The sequence below is a fragment of the Leucopleurus acutus genome (genome assembly GCF_964270905.1).
Source record: "Leucopleurus acutus genome assembly, chromosome: 18".
NCBI classification, from domain to species: Eukaryota; Metazoa; Chordata; class Mammalia; order Artiodactyla; family Delphinidae; genus Leucopleurus; species Leucopleurus acutus.
In genome coordinates this window covers 60,806,482-60,823,569 of record NC_139160.1, presented here as the reverse complement: position 1 = coordinate 60,823,569, position 17,088 = coordinate 60,806,482, and the positions used below count along the sequence as shown (strand labels likewise).

At 40.4% G+C, this 17,088-nt stretch overlaps 1 protein-coding gene across 1 annotated transcript in view; it reads right to left on the bottom strand.

Moving 5' to 3' along the window:
• The window catches only part of GPC5 (glypican 5), a gene marked incomplete at both ends in the record, with an annotated part of 1,374,381 nt that extends 1,359,343 nt beyond the window's left edge, over positions 1–15,038 (bottom strand). Inside the window, one exon of the mRNA XM_082859487.1 lies at positions 14,873–15,038. Within this exon, the coding sequence (XP_082715613.1) occupies positions 14,873–15,038 (166 nt within the window). The remainder of the gene's footprint in view (positions 1–14,872) is intronic.
• Positions 15,039–17,088: the final 2,050 nt, after the last annotated feature.

Sequence of the window (17,088 nt, the reverse complement as noted above, 5' to 3'; positions counted from 1 at the left end):
GGAATCTGCCAATACTTACTCCCCAGTTCTCAGAACCCTTCCCTTGCTTTGATTTCTAGAACATCACTGGATTATCTGCTTTCTCCTAGTCCTTAATTATTTGTGTTGATGCAGGTTCTGCCTCTCAGTTCTGTCCGTGAATGAACTTTTACTCCCAGGAATTCACTCACACACTTAATGATCTCCATGTCTTTATGTACAACCCTCTCTCAAGTGATACTTGGACCCACACTTGCAACTATCTATTGTACATTATCACCAAGATATACCAGAGTAACCTCCATACTGACATGCCCCATGTTGTACCTTCTTCCCTGCAGACTGTCTTCTACACTCTGAAAGCTACTTCAAAAACTGGGCATCCTACTAGACTCATCCTTCCACTCAAATCTCCTAAAAATCCCGCCTTCTAAGTCTCTCCATCTCCTCCATCCACTTTTTCAAGAAGAGCTTCCCTAATTGGTACGAAGTAAAAATGTCCCAGGAGAATAAATAAAAAGTGAGTGAGGAAAAAAAACACTCTTTCCCTATGCAAATAAATTTTTTTCTTAATAATCAAATAAATAGACTCTCTCAAGTGTAGTACTTCCCAGAGCTTTAATACTGATATTGGGGCTCTTTAATATTGATACTGGGGCTCTTTAAGAAACATATTCAGGATGCAGCGTTGCTCGCGAGCTAGTGAGACCCTCCTGCTAAGAACACTAATGAAACAGCCCATAGAAATGATATGCAGCAGATCATAGTCTGGGTTTTGCTGGTTATTCTTTTTGAGGTCAATTTAACCAGCATTCTTAAAATGGCATCTTAAAGGCTGATAAATGTGTAAGCTCCTGAGTTGTGGGTGCAAGTGGGCAGCCTTACAGCATACATGGGCTCTTAGCCCCCCTTCTCAGGGGAGTATTCAAAAGATGCTGAGTCTTCCTTCCACCTGTGTTAAATTGCAGAGTAATTTCCTGTTCCTTATTTTGATTAATAAATCAAATGAATTCATCAAATATTGATTAAACACCTGTCCTGCTCAAGACACTGTGATAGTTATTAAGGATACCAAGAAGGACAGAATGCAGTTTTGCCCCTCCAGGGCTCAACCTAGGGGGAGACACATTTGTAAAAACTTTAATTAATGTGACAAAGTGCTATGAAAGAAGTATGTACCAGGTTCTACGGAAGCACAAAGGAAAAAATGGTTTCCTCTTCTTGGAGAGACAAGAGAGGGTGTCAGAGGGGATTTTGAGCTTTATCTTGAATAATTTTTTAACTAGATGCTTTATAGTATCCTCACCAAAAAAAAAAGGGGGGGTAGAAAATATTCCTGTTTAATAAATGAGAAAGTGAGTCTATTATGGTTAAATTTGTCTAAGTTCACAAAACTAATAAGTAGAAAAACAAATTTGAATTCTGATTGGTCAGACAAGATTAGAGGCAGAAAAGCAGGGGGTGGGGGGGAATGATATTCCACAGAGAGTTGACAAAAGGCGAGATGTATGAAAAGGTATGGTTTCATTGGGGAAACCAAAAGCACTGAGCTATGGTTGAAATGGAACACCAGGTCTATGTATGGTGTGCGTGAGGTGGGAGTGGTTGCTGGGGCGTGTGAAGGGTCTGGGAGTTTTTCCTACTTGCAAGTTAACAAGCTAGCATGTGTCTTGTGAAAACAATTAAATAGAAACCAGTTAGAGTCAGGAGGCCAGAAAAGGGAGTTCTTATGCCCTGACCGCCTCTCTTGTCTCTCCAAGAAAAGGAAATCTGGGCTAAAGCTGAATTGCAAGCCATAGTTGAAGATTTTCCCAAAGTAACCAAAGATCCTCACAGATTTGCTGAGGACTTTAATGTAGTCATTCAAGCTTATCAACCTGGTTTCTCTGACTTATAATAGCTAGTCCATATGCCTGCTGGTGAAGGCCAGGGCCAGCATTGGATGGAAACCACCAATTAGCAAAGACCTGAAAGGTTTCTAGAATTACAATCAGGAAAAAAGCCCCCTAACTTCTTATATGATCAGGCTCAGGTGATCACTAGGCAACCTCAGGGAGCAATTCCTAGGGCTTTTCCAAAGCCTGTTTGACTAGAACAATAGTCAGCCTTGAACACAGAAATCTGATGAACCTGTTCATTAAGATTATGATTGACTTCAGATTGTTTTTAAAGAAAATTCTGGTCTTCCTTCAGATGTTGATTTCACCTGCATAGTTTTTAACTCTATGTTTATTAATGGGCTGAACCAAGACCTTTCCCTTCTAGTGAAAAGGACCAGGATGGAATGGGAAACTGTCCACCCCAGATTCAGTTAATCTGGCACACCAGCTCTCTCACACTCTAGATGAGTCGCCTATAAGGAAGACCACCAAACTTCTTAATCCTCAACTCCAATAAATGAAGGCTCCTAAATGAAACCCAAACCCTCCTAGTTTCTGCTATTATTTGCAAAGAGCCAGGACATTGGGAAAGAGACTGTTACAAATGTAAGCACTTTAGGCACACACAGCCCTCTATCCAGCCTCTCCAACATCCTCCCCATTCTCAATGACGGGCTCTGAGTAACTACAGGGGCTCCTCCCAAGCCTCCCTTTTTTTAAATTTATTTATTTATTTTTGCGGTACGCGGGCCTCTCGCTGCTGTGGCCTCTCCCGTTGCGGAGCACAGGCTCCGGACGCGCAGGCTCAGCGGCCATGGCTCACGGGCCCAGCCGCTCCGCGGCATGTGGGATCTTCCCGGACCAGGGCACGAACCCGTGTCCCCTGCAGCGGCAGGCGGACTTTCAACCACTGCGCCACCAGGGAAGCCCGGTTCCTTCTTTTTTTTTAAGTCGAGTCATAATTTGCTTTTTCCTTTCAATAGGGCCATGAGTCACTTTGGTTACATAGCTTTACCTCTCTGGGTTTAGTGTCCACATGATTATCCATAATTTATCATTTAATAAACATTAATAGGCATCTACATTAGCTGTGGATTCTAAGTGCAATAAACCTGCTTATGTATGTATATATATTCGTTTAAATTTGTCCAATTACTTTGTTAGAACACTTTCCTATAAATTGGAATTGGTAGGCAAAGGGTATACAAAATTTAAATTTTGAGTGATATATGCAAAATTGTCCCCAAATGTAGAGACAGTCTTCACCAGTCTTCTTTCTCAGTATTTGTAGATGAGAGTGCTCTATTTGCTACAATCACAGGAGCATTAGATATCAGTATTTTTAATCTTTGACAATGTGATATTCCTAAGAAATTGGTTTTCCTCTCTTACTCGAGTCAATCATCTTCACATATCCTTATTAGTCATTTAATCATTTGAATTTCCTCTTTATGTTCTTTTTTCATTTCCCTTGGAATATTAGTGTCTTTGTCACCCATTTATAAGAGCTCATGCACGATTAAGGATGCTAACCTTTTGGCTGTTGTGTATGACAGATGAAATGACATAGAGTTTTTCCCCCATTTATTTCACTGTGATGTTTATTTTATTTTTTGATTCTACAGAAATTACGTATTCAAACAGAATCACTTTTTTGTTCTTTTTGCTGGTTTTTGTTTGTTCGTTTGTTTGTTTTTTAGAGAAAGGCAATGGGAAATCATTGAAGGATTTAACATGAGAAATAAAGATAAAGTTTACTTCATTGGGAATTAATTGGGAAATGAACTGGCAAGGACCAAGAACAGATGTAGGCTGATTGAGTAATCCAGCCATGAGAAGGCACTAGGTTAAAGCGTGGTGGTGGCAATGGTGGTGGGTAGAGGAATTACGGGGACGTTTGTAAAACAGATTCTGTGACGTTTGGCTGTTGATTGAATTAGTGGAGTCAGTGGGGATTAAATTGCTGTTTTATTCTGGGATGTTATGTATTTAGTCAAATTTCCAACTGAAACCTAAAGAGTTAGCCAGCACCAGTGTTCTTCATAAAAGGGGTGAGGGAAAACGGAAGGAAAGAAACAACTAATTAACAGAAGCATGATCACGAGGTACCTGAATATGAATAGAGAGATCATCATTGATTAGAACTTCTAAACGCATTTATAATTCAACTCTAGAACAGATTTGTGTTTCTATATATTTTAATTACAAATCAAATGATCTCTGAAAGCTATGGGTTTAAATATCTAAAGTATGTAAAGTTTTGTCATACAGGAAGGATCTTGAAAGGAAATAAATTGCTATCTCAAATAGAATTATTCAATAAAAGCTTTTATAAAGGGCAGGGTATAGGAAAACTATAAAGGATACTGCAGTAGTCCCTGGCTAATAACTGTGGAGAAGGGGCTGTTACTACCTCAGAGGAGATAACAGGAAAAAGTAGCTACCAGAATCCAGAGAAGAGAAGTGAGGTCGCTTGAGAGGAGCTGGGTGCTTAGGTCAAGGGACTTAGGGAGGCTGCCGGGACCCCACAAGGTGAGACCTGGAATGCACCACACTCCACTTGCCCAGTCTTCTTCTCCAGCCACTGCTTCCCAAGGGCTGCCAGAGGCAAGAATGCCTTTGATGTAGTCCAGGGACAGAGCAGGATGGAGAGTCCATCTGAAGGGGCAAGCAGAGACTCACCAGCATGCTCCGCCTCTGTGCCTTTCTTATGGAAAAAAAGTTCTCATCCGCAATGCAGAAGACACACAAAAAGAACCAGCAGCACTGTGACGTGCAAGAACGTGATAAAACACAGTAGAAAATTAACCCCTACTCCCCCTCATGACGTCAATCACAAGCTGCAGAGCCTCTCCCTGCTTGCACTTGATCAGCGTGTTTCCAGGCAAAGTACCTCCCTCTTGATCTTAATAGAATTAATTTAAATGACATTATTTCACAAAAGACCAGTCTTTAGATCTTAAACTACGTAATATGAATAAACAAATTTGATTTTACCTTAGAATTAAACTATAAACAATTAAGTAACTTATTAACTAAAATAAAGAGTGAAAGGATGGACTAAGTTTCTGTGAGTAGAGGATCAATACTTTGAGAGTGAGTGATGGGAGAAAATTATCTGAAAGTTTAGAAGTTTATTAGCATGAAGAAAAAGGATCTCTACTTTGCCTGCTCTTTGATCTCATATAAAGAATTTTTTAAATGCATCTAAGAATTACATTTCTAGTATTGATAGAATTAACTATATTAGTGGATTATATTATTGTTTACAAAGCTTTTACACCATACCATGTGGTCCTCATAAACCACTGAAAGGGAAAAGGAACAGCCTACATACTATCCCTGTGAAGAAAGAAAAACATTTTCTGAGAGGTTGAGTTATCTGCTGAAGGTCACATAGCTAATAAGTGATGTAGTCAAGACCAAGCTATTTCAGAATGAAATTCATTGGTATTCACTAAAATATGTGACCATAATATGGGACAAAGTATAAGTTAAAAGGTCTCATTTCCCATTTATTTATCCCATGATAACTTTTCAATGCTCTGTCATACTTACCACTTTTCCTTGTTTTCTATGTAAGATATGTCCAAAGATAAACTAAATATTAAATATTTAATGACTTCAAGCTTATCTGTGACCCTAAACTTAGAAAGGTAAAAAGCAACATTTAGTTTTGTTTTGCAGCTAAAGCTCTTAACTCTTCAAATCCAGACCCACATATCTTCACCTGATAAATAAAGGGGACTCTGAAGAACTCGTGGATTCCTCAGCTTTTTGACTCTTTCAATGTTATTCCTCTTTCCTTTACCTTTTAAGTTAATCAAAAAATCTTCTTTTTAAAAATGACACTTACACCCCAGAGTAAAATGTATTCCAAGCCTGGTGAAGAACAGACTATTAATCTCTTCACTTTATTGACCGACTTCAGTTTCAGCTCATTAAACACAGGCATTTTCAATGATGAAAAGAAAATGAACCAAACGTAACTTGGTATAACCTTACCAAATAAGAGAGTTGTTCAAAAGCAAATAAATCTGAACAGGTAATTTAATACTGACACTCTTCCATTTAAAGAGTATATATGCTATGAACAAGGACATGCAGAAATAATTTCTACGTTCATTTGATCAGTGAAGTCACACTCTTGATATGCTTTTTATCCAACTCTTCTCAGTTCTTAGCCTCTCCCAAAATGAATACTATACTGAAGGAATTATGAACTAACGTCCCTTGAAACTATAAGACAAGGAAAAACAAAAGACTATGAGTTCTAAAAAGACAGCTGCCAAAGATTATTTCATTATATTGCCATAGAGAACTATAAAAACTAAAGAAAATCTAATTATCGGAGCACAGGAGAGGAAAACCAGTAATTCAAACCCATTATCCTAAAAAGAATAATAAGCAATTTAAATTAGGAAACAAGAAATGTTCACTAGCTTTTAAATATGACTGTATTTGAAAGATATTTAAGTTACTAGCTGAACCATACCAGAATATGCATGTCTCATTAGCACTGACTTAAGTAATCCTTTACTTAGGTAAAACTTCCTAAAACCAATTCTAAGATATCCTAAAAAAATAACCAATCACAATTCACACAGGAAAAAAAAGCTTTTTTCTAAGATATCACTGAAAAGAAGTCTTAAAGGCTAGGTGAGTAGTTCTAAAATTGGAATTGTTGTAAATACTTTAGAGACAAATTATACCTGCTACCATATATCATGTTTTGTGATTTAACAGCAGTTATTTTCTTGCTTCCTCTGAAAGATTGTGGCCTCTCTACTTGGTCACATGGAATCTAGACCCCAAGTCAGTATCCTTTAACAAACAATCTTCCCAGCTCAGGAACAATTCCATAGCTAAGTGATTTGTACTTTTTCCCAACATGGAATTAATCAGGGTAGGAGATGGAAAAGCCAAATCATCTTCCAGTTCCTTACTATTAATTTTCTCATGTAAAGAAACAATTTTGCAAAACATATATTCAAATAAAACACAAACCGACCAACCCACAGCCAATTGTAAATTATAGTTGGTCACCTTTATTTTTCTCCATTCTTCCAATAATAGATCAATTAATGTTCTAAGGCAGATCAGTCACACTGTCTACATGGTGATAACAACTGCAAATGAATCCTTAAATGTTAAATAATCTTCCTTCCCTTGCAAGACATTTGAGGAAACTTTCTTTCAGACGTTGGTTTGGCAGTTAATTTACTCCATTTCAAAAATGTTAGCTAAGATAGATAAAAATTTCTTTAAATTTAAACTCAAAAGCATTAGGTCACTTTATAAAATTTGTGGCAGTTACATAAGAAGATATTAACTCCACATAAACGATTTATTCAACAACACAACTAAGCCCAGATCAGAATATATTTTTTAAAACTTCACCATCTACATTTCTCATTCTATTAATATCAAGCATAAAAAACATAATTAAACACAATAAATTGAACCTGTTGGGTAACTACAAATATAAGATTAATTCTAAAAATCGAAATTGATTTATTAAGTTTGGCCTAATCACAGAACAAAAAGATAAATCAATCACAGTTCCTGCTCTCAAGTAGCCTACAGTCTAGCAGAAGGAAAGAAACACATTTAAAATCAGTATTGCTACTTTTGAGTCCCAACCTTATATTAGAAATAACTAAATACTGATCTGTATGTGGTGAGTGAGGATTTCAGGGCTGGTCAAAGAAAAGACAGGACCTCACGATGGCAGTAGTATGCAATGAGCTTTAGTTGGGTGCCACTTTGACAGGTTGCATGAGAGGGGATGTCCCTCACAGCAGGAGACCTGCCGAGACACTGGTGCAGGACCACCACCCAGAAGAGGAAGAAAACAAGGGAAATCCCTGGAGAGACGGGTATTGGAGAGGGGGCCCCCGTGTCTAGGTGATATTGCTTAGCAGCAAGATGGGAAGTCTCTGAGTCAAAGAGCTTCAAAGGGGAGCAGTAACTTGGGGTCTTTTACTGTACCAGAGTTTATTTTATCTGTATGGCTAGCAGATAAGTTCAGCTTTGTGGGGTTTGCAAAGCAGGCAGACTCTAAACGACTAAAAATATGTTTACTTGAGCTATATTAAAGCAATTGGAACTGTAAAAATTTGAGTTTGGCACCAGTGGGCTTTGAGCTAATGGTCCCAACCAGCTATGAAGAAGTAAAAGACATAAGGGCCAATTTTTAACTCATTTTTATAACACCATAAAACATTAAAAAAATCACTGTATCAATAGAATCTTGGGTGTTCAATACCTGTGGACTGACTTCTAAAGTTTAACTTAAGAATCAGAGAGGTTCAAAAGGTGAAATAAGAGGCTCCTTGAAGCTTTACTAAAGTATTCAACAGACATTTCAACTCCTATTTTGTGTCAGCCGCTGTTCTGGGCACCAGATATTCTACAGTGAACAAGGTACACAGCCGGACTGGCTACATAATTTGCAGGGCCCAATGCAGAAAGGAAGCACAGGACCCTTTTTCAAACTTCAAGATGGTAACAGCAGGACATTAAACCAAGCATAGGGCCCTTCTGAGTGTGGGACCCTGTGTGACTGTACACGTTTCATATCCATGAAACCGGTCTCGGTAGACATGTTCTCTATCCTCAACATGCACGCAATCTAGTGGTGAAAAATCAACAGCAAAAAGAAAAGAAATATGGCACCATGAAAAGTGCCATGAAAGAAACAGCGGGGAACAGGGTTCAGTGAACCTTGAGAAAGGCTTCTCTGAGGAGCTGACACCTAAGCTGAGACCTGAGGCTTGCAAGCCAGCCAGCTATATAATGTGCGTATGTGAAGGACCCATAGGTTGGACATTTATACTAGTGGCTCTCAGTCAGGACGATTTTACCTCTCCTGGGTCATTTGGCAATGTCTAGAGACATCTTCTGTTGTCAGAACTGGGGGTGAGGAAAGGCGTTGCTACTGGCATCCAGGGGGCTAAAGGTCAGGGAAGCTTCTAAACACCTTACAGTACACAGGACGGCACTCGCCGCCCCTGCCAACAACAAAGAATTATCCAGCCCCACAGGTCAGTGGTGCTGACACTGAAAAACCCGGAAGCGGAATGAATGGAGATAAGGCGATCACAGGGCTGTGAGTGCGGTGAGAGTTTGGCACATTTGCCTTTCATGTCCTTAGCCATGTGACGTTATGGTAGCAAATATTAGAAACCTATATTTCCAACAACAGTAGAGAATTCAATGAATGGTACAGTGACTCAGTAGAATCTTAGTCACTAAAAAAATACATATTTAGAAGGATGTTTATGATTGGAAAAGGCATGTTACAAAGAAAGAAAAAGTGATTCTACATTCTTTCAAAAAATATTTATGTGCTGAGCAGAGGATTGATGAGGGTGTTGAAAAGATAATTCAAAGGGTTATTGGTAGTTATTTCTGGATGGTAAAATTAGTTTTGCTTTCTTTGTACTTTTCAGTATTTTAAATTTTCAAGAGAAGTGTAGACTCTCATAAAACCATGAAAGTACAAAATCTCATTTTCTTTCTGAAAAAGTGTATTATACATTCAACTTACACGGCAGCCATATGTGAACCTGATAAGGCTAATCAAAAACTGTGATATTTGTTGTGATTCACAGAAGAATGACTAATCATTCTAGGATGATTTTAGCAGTACCACTGGTAAAATTTGAAATTTCTAAAGCTGAAAAGTAGAAGAATTGAGGGCACAATTGGTAGTGTCTTGTCTTCTAAAGGTCAGGCTTTTGTAAAAGAAAGGTAGATATGGAAAATGGCTACTCTCTATTAAAATGAATCGCTCTTGTTAGTTAACGGAGTAGATAGGGTACCACGTTCACAATCTGTTTCAACAAAGTATATGAATGAAGTCTCTCATGACTCCATTTTAACAAAATGAATTTGTGGTTTCTTGAACAGTTATATCAAGAGGCCATTGATTTGTAAGTCATGTCTGTTTACAAGTAGTATCTGGTTGTTGAAATGTTACTCTTGGTCTTATACCAATTAATGATAAAAGAAATGTTATAGACCAGGAAGGTGTTCTTATCAGACAAGCCAAATTCCATATTCTAGAAAGTCCTAGCAAGCTGGAAACATGGTTGGGGGAAGTATAAAATAATTATAAAATGCTATTCTTAAGTTTCCTAAATTGCACCCCTCCTTAAAGCTGATTATACAAATACAGGATGTTGGACACTTGGCAAAAAGGAACTTAAATTTGGGGATGGAGAGAGGACAGGGACACACACAACATTTACATTTGTTAGTAAACTGACTATGAATAGGATGTGATTTGTACAATTCAGGCCCTGATGGAGAGTCATACTCTATGGCCCAAAGGTAGAAAATCATACTCGCTTCCCCATTATGAAGCTTCACTAAAAGCCTGGATAAAAATGAAACACATCATTTTCTTAGACATCAAAGCACGCGCCAGATATTCCAGAGGAGAAAGTGACAAGTTTCCCTGACACTGGAACTAGGGCTTGATGTTTACAACTCAACAGAGACAACATGCTCAGAATAAGAAAACAATGATGAGACAAAGCCACTTGAGACCTGTGATGCAGCAGGATAGCCACGAGGACACGCTACAACCACAAAAGTAACTAAATATCCCCCTCTTTTGATCAGCAAGAGTGACTACTGCTTCTTCATTAAAGAAAACTAGCCCCATCTTAATCTTCCTGACACCTAAGTAAGTTAGGAAGATGCTCAATTCCTGAATTGCCCTGCTTCCTTAAACCCTTGTAATCACCCAGCACAAAGCCAAATCCTATAAAAAGCCCCTTTCAACTGCCTCTAACCAAGGCACCCACAGTTCCTGAGCTGTGCGATCTCCCTTGCTGCAGAAAATAAGACCTAGTTTGTTTGACTATCATCCTGTTTCTGGTGGTTCCTGGCTGGTGGACTTCAACCCAAGACAATCCTGTTATTACTGATCTACCCAACATCAGCCTGTGGGTCCCGTTTATGGTTTTGGATCACCATAACCATGCTGCCCAAGCAGCAAAAGGGGTTAGTTCATGAGAAACAAGAGTCCCAAATTGAGATTACTGTCAATGAGTGACTATGGCCACCGGCCATCGAATGATGTGACTCCCTAAGGCACCTCCTACACACTCCTTCACCTCCCTGAATACAGACGGCAGGATGGTGGGAGAACCAGTGGCTACGGGTGCTGCAGCTAGCAGTGGTGCAGTGCAGCTTGGTTTCTTTCTTAGAGTTCCCCTTAATCCACAAAAAAACAATATTCACCATAACCTAAGAAATACCATTTCAGACAGGTTTCTTTGATTTTCCATTAGTTCACGAAAATAAACAAAATGTTCACCATGACCTAATAAGTACCATTTTAGATAGAAACGTATTTCCCACTTTTAAAAACAATCATCGGTGACTTTTAAAAAACTAGTTATTATAAAACACATTCTGATTTAGAGAGATCCAAAACTAAAATTTCACCCTTAAAGGTCAAGTTCAGCTACAATCAAGACACTAAATAAAAAACTGTAATAACAGCAACACATTTTTTGAGCACTTACTATGTACCTAGATTTGTGCTATCTTACATACATGTATTATTGCATTTCATCTATGCAACATGCCTTTGAGAACTAACATCCCCATTTTACAGGTGACAAAATGGAGGTTCAAAGAGGACAACTGATTAACCTCTGTCACAGAGTCACAGGTGCCAGGACCAGGTTTTGAACCCAAATGTCTATAATTCCAAACTCCAAGGTCACCAAGTAGATTGTTTCTCTTGGGTATCAGTATAAAACAACACTGCCCTTGAAGCCAATATAAGACTGGATTATAATGAAAGCAGTTTAAAAGAACGATAGCGCACTACTTAAAGTGTCCTATAGTATTAGAATTTAACTTTGCCACATCAAGTTTATTTTTATTATACTATTTACAGCCAAAGCTACCAAGAAAAAGTTATCTTTCACACGCTACTCTCTGTATCAAGCAACATCCACATTTAAAAACTAGTTGGTATATAAAATCTGAAGGTAGCCTTGGATTTTTATAAGCTTCTCCTTTCTGAATTAGCTTCTTTAAAAAAAAAAGGAAATAATGCATGTGTGAACAATGCCTGTGTGAAGAGAATTTCAATGGGAAAGCATTATCCCTTCTCCCCAATAAAAAAAATAAAAATAAAAGGACCTTTTAAAAGACATTTTCACTAACAGTTCTTTTCTGGATGAAATAAACAAGAGCAAAGGGCACCTTGACTACTACCTAGGAAATAAAATCAGAACACAGGGAAATCTGTAATTCTAATCACATTTACACCTTCTCTCCTTTTTTCATTTCTCATCCAAACATCCTTAGGAGCTCAATAGGCTTAAAAGAATTGGAGCAGGGTAGAGAACAAAGGTGAGGGGAATCTGAGAAACAGCTTAAATGGCTGTTCTCACCATTTTAGTAATTTCGAATTGGGTAACATAGTTTTCAGAAGATGTAAAAGTCACAAATATAGAATGAAACTGTAAAAAGTTATTCTACCTGCTTATATTTTAAAAGTGGCATTTTGGCCAGGCATCTCAGGAATTAACTACTTGTGGACAAGAAAGCACTAAAAAAATTAACTTTAAAGGAAAACAAATATCAAATTTAAATGTATTAGCTTTAGTCAATGAAAGCCTATGTGCTAAATACATACACCGGCTAAAAAGAATATTAATATTTGTATTCTTATGTGAGAATGACTACTTAGATATTAACTATGTTCTCTCTTGAGACTGAGGATAATTTTAGAAAATAAGATTCAACTATTATACTCAATCAAGCTAAATATTATAGATCGCATATAAATACAAAAATAAAGAAAAGCATTTATGAACCATGTGGTATGTGTGGTTTACTCAAATGGGGAATGAAAGTTTTTTTAGTGGAAAGAAAAGAGACGTCAATGTTAAAAGAAACAGTTTAATATTCACTTAATTATTCAAATAAAAAATGACCAACAATAGAGAAACAATAAAAATTCAGAATTATATCAAATTCAGATGTAAGTGCCTGTTATTGGGTGATTCTGATTCAGAATAATACTTTCACGTGACTTTTTCTTAATGCAAATATCAAAAGAATTCAGCACTTCTTTTCACCAGCACCACTGATGTCCCTAAGAGTGCAGCCCTGCATGGCCCCTTGAGTAGGTGCTGCTAGGATTCCTCCATTGCCCTTAAGCCACAGATAAAGAAAGGTACTAGCAATGGGGAAACAATCCAGAATGCCTTAGAAAAGAAGATGCCTGCCATCCTGGCTCTTTTTTGTGTGTCATGTATATCAAACACAAATAAGTACAACCATTTCCTTCTCTGTAGGACAGAGTTTCAGATTCAGTAAAATGTTATGCCAGTGACTGATAACGCTGCAAAGTTCCTCTTCAAAAGAGATGAAACACACACAAGGTTCTAGAAATGTAATACCTTCTAGTCACTGTATTATGTTTAGCAGGTACCAGATATACTGAGATATGAGATGGGTGGTGAAATCAAGGCCTTACGGTCAACATTTACTGAACATATCAGCCAAAATTATGGGATCTGGGGGGGCAAAATCTATGGTTCAGGTGAGGATTTCACAGCTCAATGCCCTCACCAAGTCCCCTGCCCCAACACACACACTCACTTTAGTTGCATTAGCTACTGACAAGTGTGGGTTTTTTTTTTTTTAATGAAACGAATGCACCGAAATAAGAACAGGTTTACAAGGGGGTGGTATCGTTTGAGAACAGAACTGCCCTCAGCTGAGAATACCCAACTATGTTGTTTCAAGTAGTATAGAAAAAGTGCCTAGTACCGAATAGGTGTTCAAATAAATATTTGTGTATTTGTTTATAAGACTAGTCTTGTAAACTAAAATAGTTTCGGCGGGCTCAAATGGCCAGATTTTCCTTGTGGGATGACTCCAGAACTGAGTTGACAACCAGTAAAGAAATCAAGCGAAAGAGCCAGAGCTCCATAGTGCTACGAGCAAGCCCCCTCACCATACAAACTCAGAGGACGGATTTTAGACCCAAGCATCCTCCTCAAGTTCTTCGTCTAACCAATAAGCTCACAGCATTTGTCAGTGTGTTGGCCTCGTAATTGGGTGCATTGCTCCAGTAAGATCGATCTTAGCTCCAGACACCTGCTGTCGCGTTTGACAACTAAGACCTATTCTTCCAGACCGAATGTAAACTGGAAATCCCGCCCGCAGAAGGAAATTTGCGCGGAGGGGGCACGGAGCACAGGGTAAAGGTGCAGGCACACGCGCTTACGAGAAGCAGAATCGACGCTGCCACACTTACTGTATTCTTTCCCTTTCAATCTCTGGAAGATCTCATCCATGTCAACCGGCTCCCCCATGCATTCTGTTTGATCGCCTGTTGCCGGCACATCTTTCAGGCGTTGCATCTACCCAGTGGCTCCGAGAGACACACTGGGTAGTTTAGGTTCCTGCAAGGTGGGCTTGATGCCCGGGCGCGGAGGGGCAGCTAAGGGTCACACCAGGGAGGGCGAGTCTTAATGACAGAGGGGACCGGCCGCCCTTGTCACTGCCCCATTCTCCAGCAAAGGAGGATAAGGCAGCTTTGTGTTTTTACTATCAAACTTACAGTGACCAGCCCAACTCCGTCCACCGTACGAGAAAGCAGCCAACCGAGGCCCCCCGGCAGGGCACTGGGGAAGTTCCCACGTGGAACAGAAACGCGGTCAGGCCGCGCTGTCCCCCGCTGGCAGGTTTACCGACCCCTTCCAGCGCATCCGCCGAGGCTAAGGGAGCCGGGCGGGAAGCAAACGCCCAGAGCTCGGCTCAGCCGCAGGCGGAGTCAGGGAGTCCCCGGAGCTGCGTTGCGCTCGGGATGTTCACGCCGCGCTTCCCCAGAGGCCTCCCCAGGATTCACCCTGCGCGGCCCGAAGGCCTCAAAGGTCATCTTCCCAAGAAGGGCCATTCAGACAACCTGGGGAGCGCAGGGCCGGCGCCCCGGACGCCCCAGCCCGCGCCGACAGTCCGCGCCTTACCTGCCCGCGGCGAATCCTGCAGCCCCTTGACAGGTCCCACCAGGCGCCACTGGAAAAGTTTACTAACTTCTTCGCAGCTCTGCAAGCCCTCGCTTCGGGTAGACCCAACGAGAGCCAGAAGGAGGAGACAGCGACAGCCCACGCGCCAGGTCTGTGCGTCCATCATCGGTGTCCTGGTCACTCCTTCCCCCGCCGTGGACCCCACTCTCCCCGCGCGCCTTGCGCTGCAGGCGCTGGAAAAGGCTCGGTGGTCGAGGTTCCCAAGAGGTGCTATCTGTCGGTGGGCTGGGACGCCGGCTTCACCTGCGGGCACTTGGCTGTCTCCGGAGGTGCCCCAAGGCTGAGACATCGGAGTTCTCAGTCAGAGCGCCGCCACGTCTCCCTCTCCAGCGGGGCGAGATGGCGCCGCGCGAGCGAGGAAACGGCTGGAGTCGCACGGAGCCCGAGAGTATCTGGCTCGGGGCACCGCCGCGGTAGCCGAGGGCTCGGCTGGAAGCGGCCGACCTGGGACGCGCAGCCAGTCTAGCTCCGCGGACAGGCCCCGCCCCCGCCCCGTGGTCAGGCCACGCCCCCCGCGTGCAGCCCGGGGCCTCCCTCACCCGTGGAGCCTGTCAACTGGGGTCCACGCTGGAGAGACAGCAGAGCGGCGCTGCGTGGAGCGAGGAAACAACTAAAACGGAACCCGACCTCGCTCTCCCAATCCATTCCGGGGAACTGCAGTCTGAGGAAAAGAAGAGGGAATGTACGAAGAGGCTCAGAGAAGACGCGATGAGAAACACCAACTGGGAATACTTCCATATAAATACTTCCGTATAAATCAAGGTCCTCAATGCATAGGAATTTGTATTCGAATTGCATGAAATGGGATCTGGGCACAATACAAAAGGCAAAAAACTATTTATAGTTAAAGATCTCAATTGAGAGGCTTGATAGCACTTAGGTTTTAAAAGAGTGTACATGAGACGTTATTTTTTTTAATTTCTGTATGTTTGCTGCTTTGGAACTTTTTTTTGTAACATTACGATTTTCTGAAAAAACTTAGAAGTCATAAAAATTACATTCAAACCTTATAACGTTCTTATTTTCACAGTAAAGTCCAGTTTATTCTCTTATTACCCTTTAGCATCATATTTTGCTTCAGTACTTTGTATCTATAAGGGCCCTTCTGAGCTTTACCACTTCTGGAATTTCTTTAAAACATTTCTCAAAGAACTACTAGGGTAAAAGTGCTCAGGGGAGTTTCTCACAAGGAAGATAGAAAAATGAAGACTTTAAGTGATTTCAAAATGACAAAGGAATTTTGTCAATTTACAAAAGGACTGCATTAGAAACCATAAGCCAAAGGGCCAGATGTATTTTTGAAATATGATTGACTTAACACTAAGACTGTGAATGACAAGAGTGTTTCATCATCTACAGGCACCTGAAGACAGTCCTCCTCCAGTAAAACAAAACTACTTAAAAGCATCAGGCCAGGGAGACTATAAATGCTTTAACCACCTAAAGGGAATTTATTCTGAAATTTGAACCCTTGCCAAGAGATAGAGATGAATAATTTTAAGTCTTAGTTAAATGTCATGGGACTTTTTAATGACCATTGATATCAAAGGCAGCACTTTCAGCATTGATTAGTGTTGATTGATTAGATTGCTTGTTCTAAAATCATTCCAGGGCAATGGCTGAGATACTTCTTCAATGAAATAGTACTGACTTGGCTTCTGACATCAGTTCCATGAATACTAGATTTTTATTTTTATTTTTTTAGAGAAACTCTCTTAGTAAATGAAAACTGAAAAAGTTAGCTGCTTTTAAATTCACGGACTTCAAGCAAAGCTTTATGTATGTATCCTAGTAGAAAAAAAAGAAAAAACTGCCCCCTGAACCTAACAGCCACCAAGTGTGGAAAGACTGCTTGGAAGTCAACTCTATAAGAAGAACAAGAAGAATGACCATGAGTATGTGTACGGTGCTTAGATGCCAGGCAATATTCTAAGTGCTTTTTAAGGGTAAGAATTCATTCACTTAATCTTTATAACAACGCTGTAAAGTAGTTACTACTATCATCATTGTTTTACAGATGAGGAAACAGGCAGCACAGAGAGGTGAAGTGGCTTGCCCAAGGCCAACATACCTGCTGAGTGGTGGAATGAGAAATCAAACCCAGGCGTTGGAATCCAGAAGATGTGCTATCAACCACAGGCTCTCCTCGGCCACAC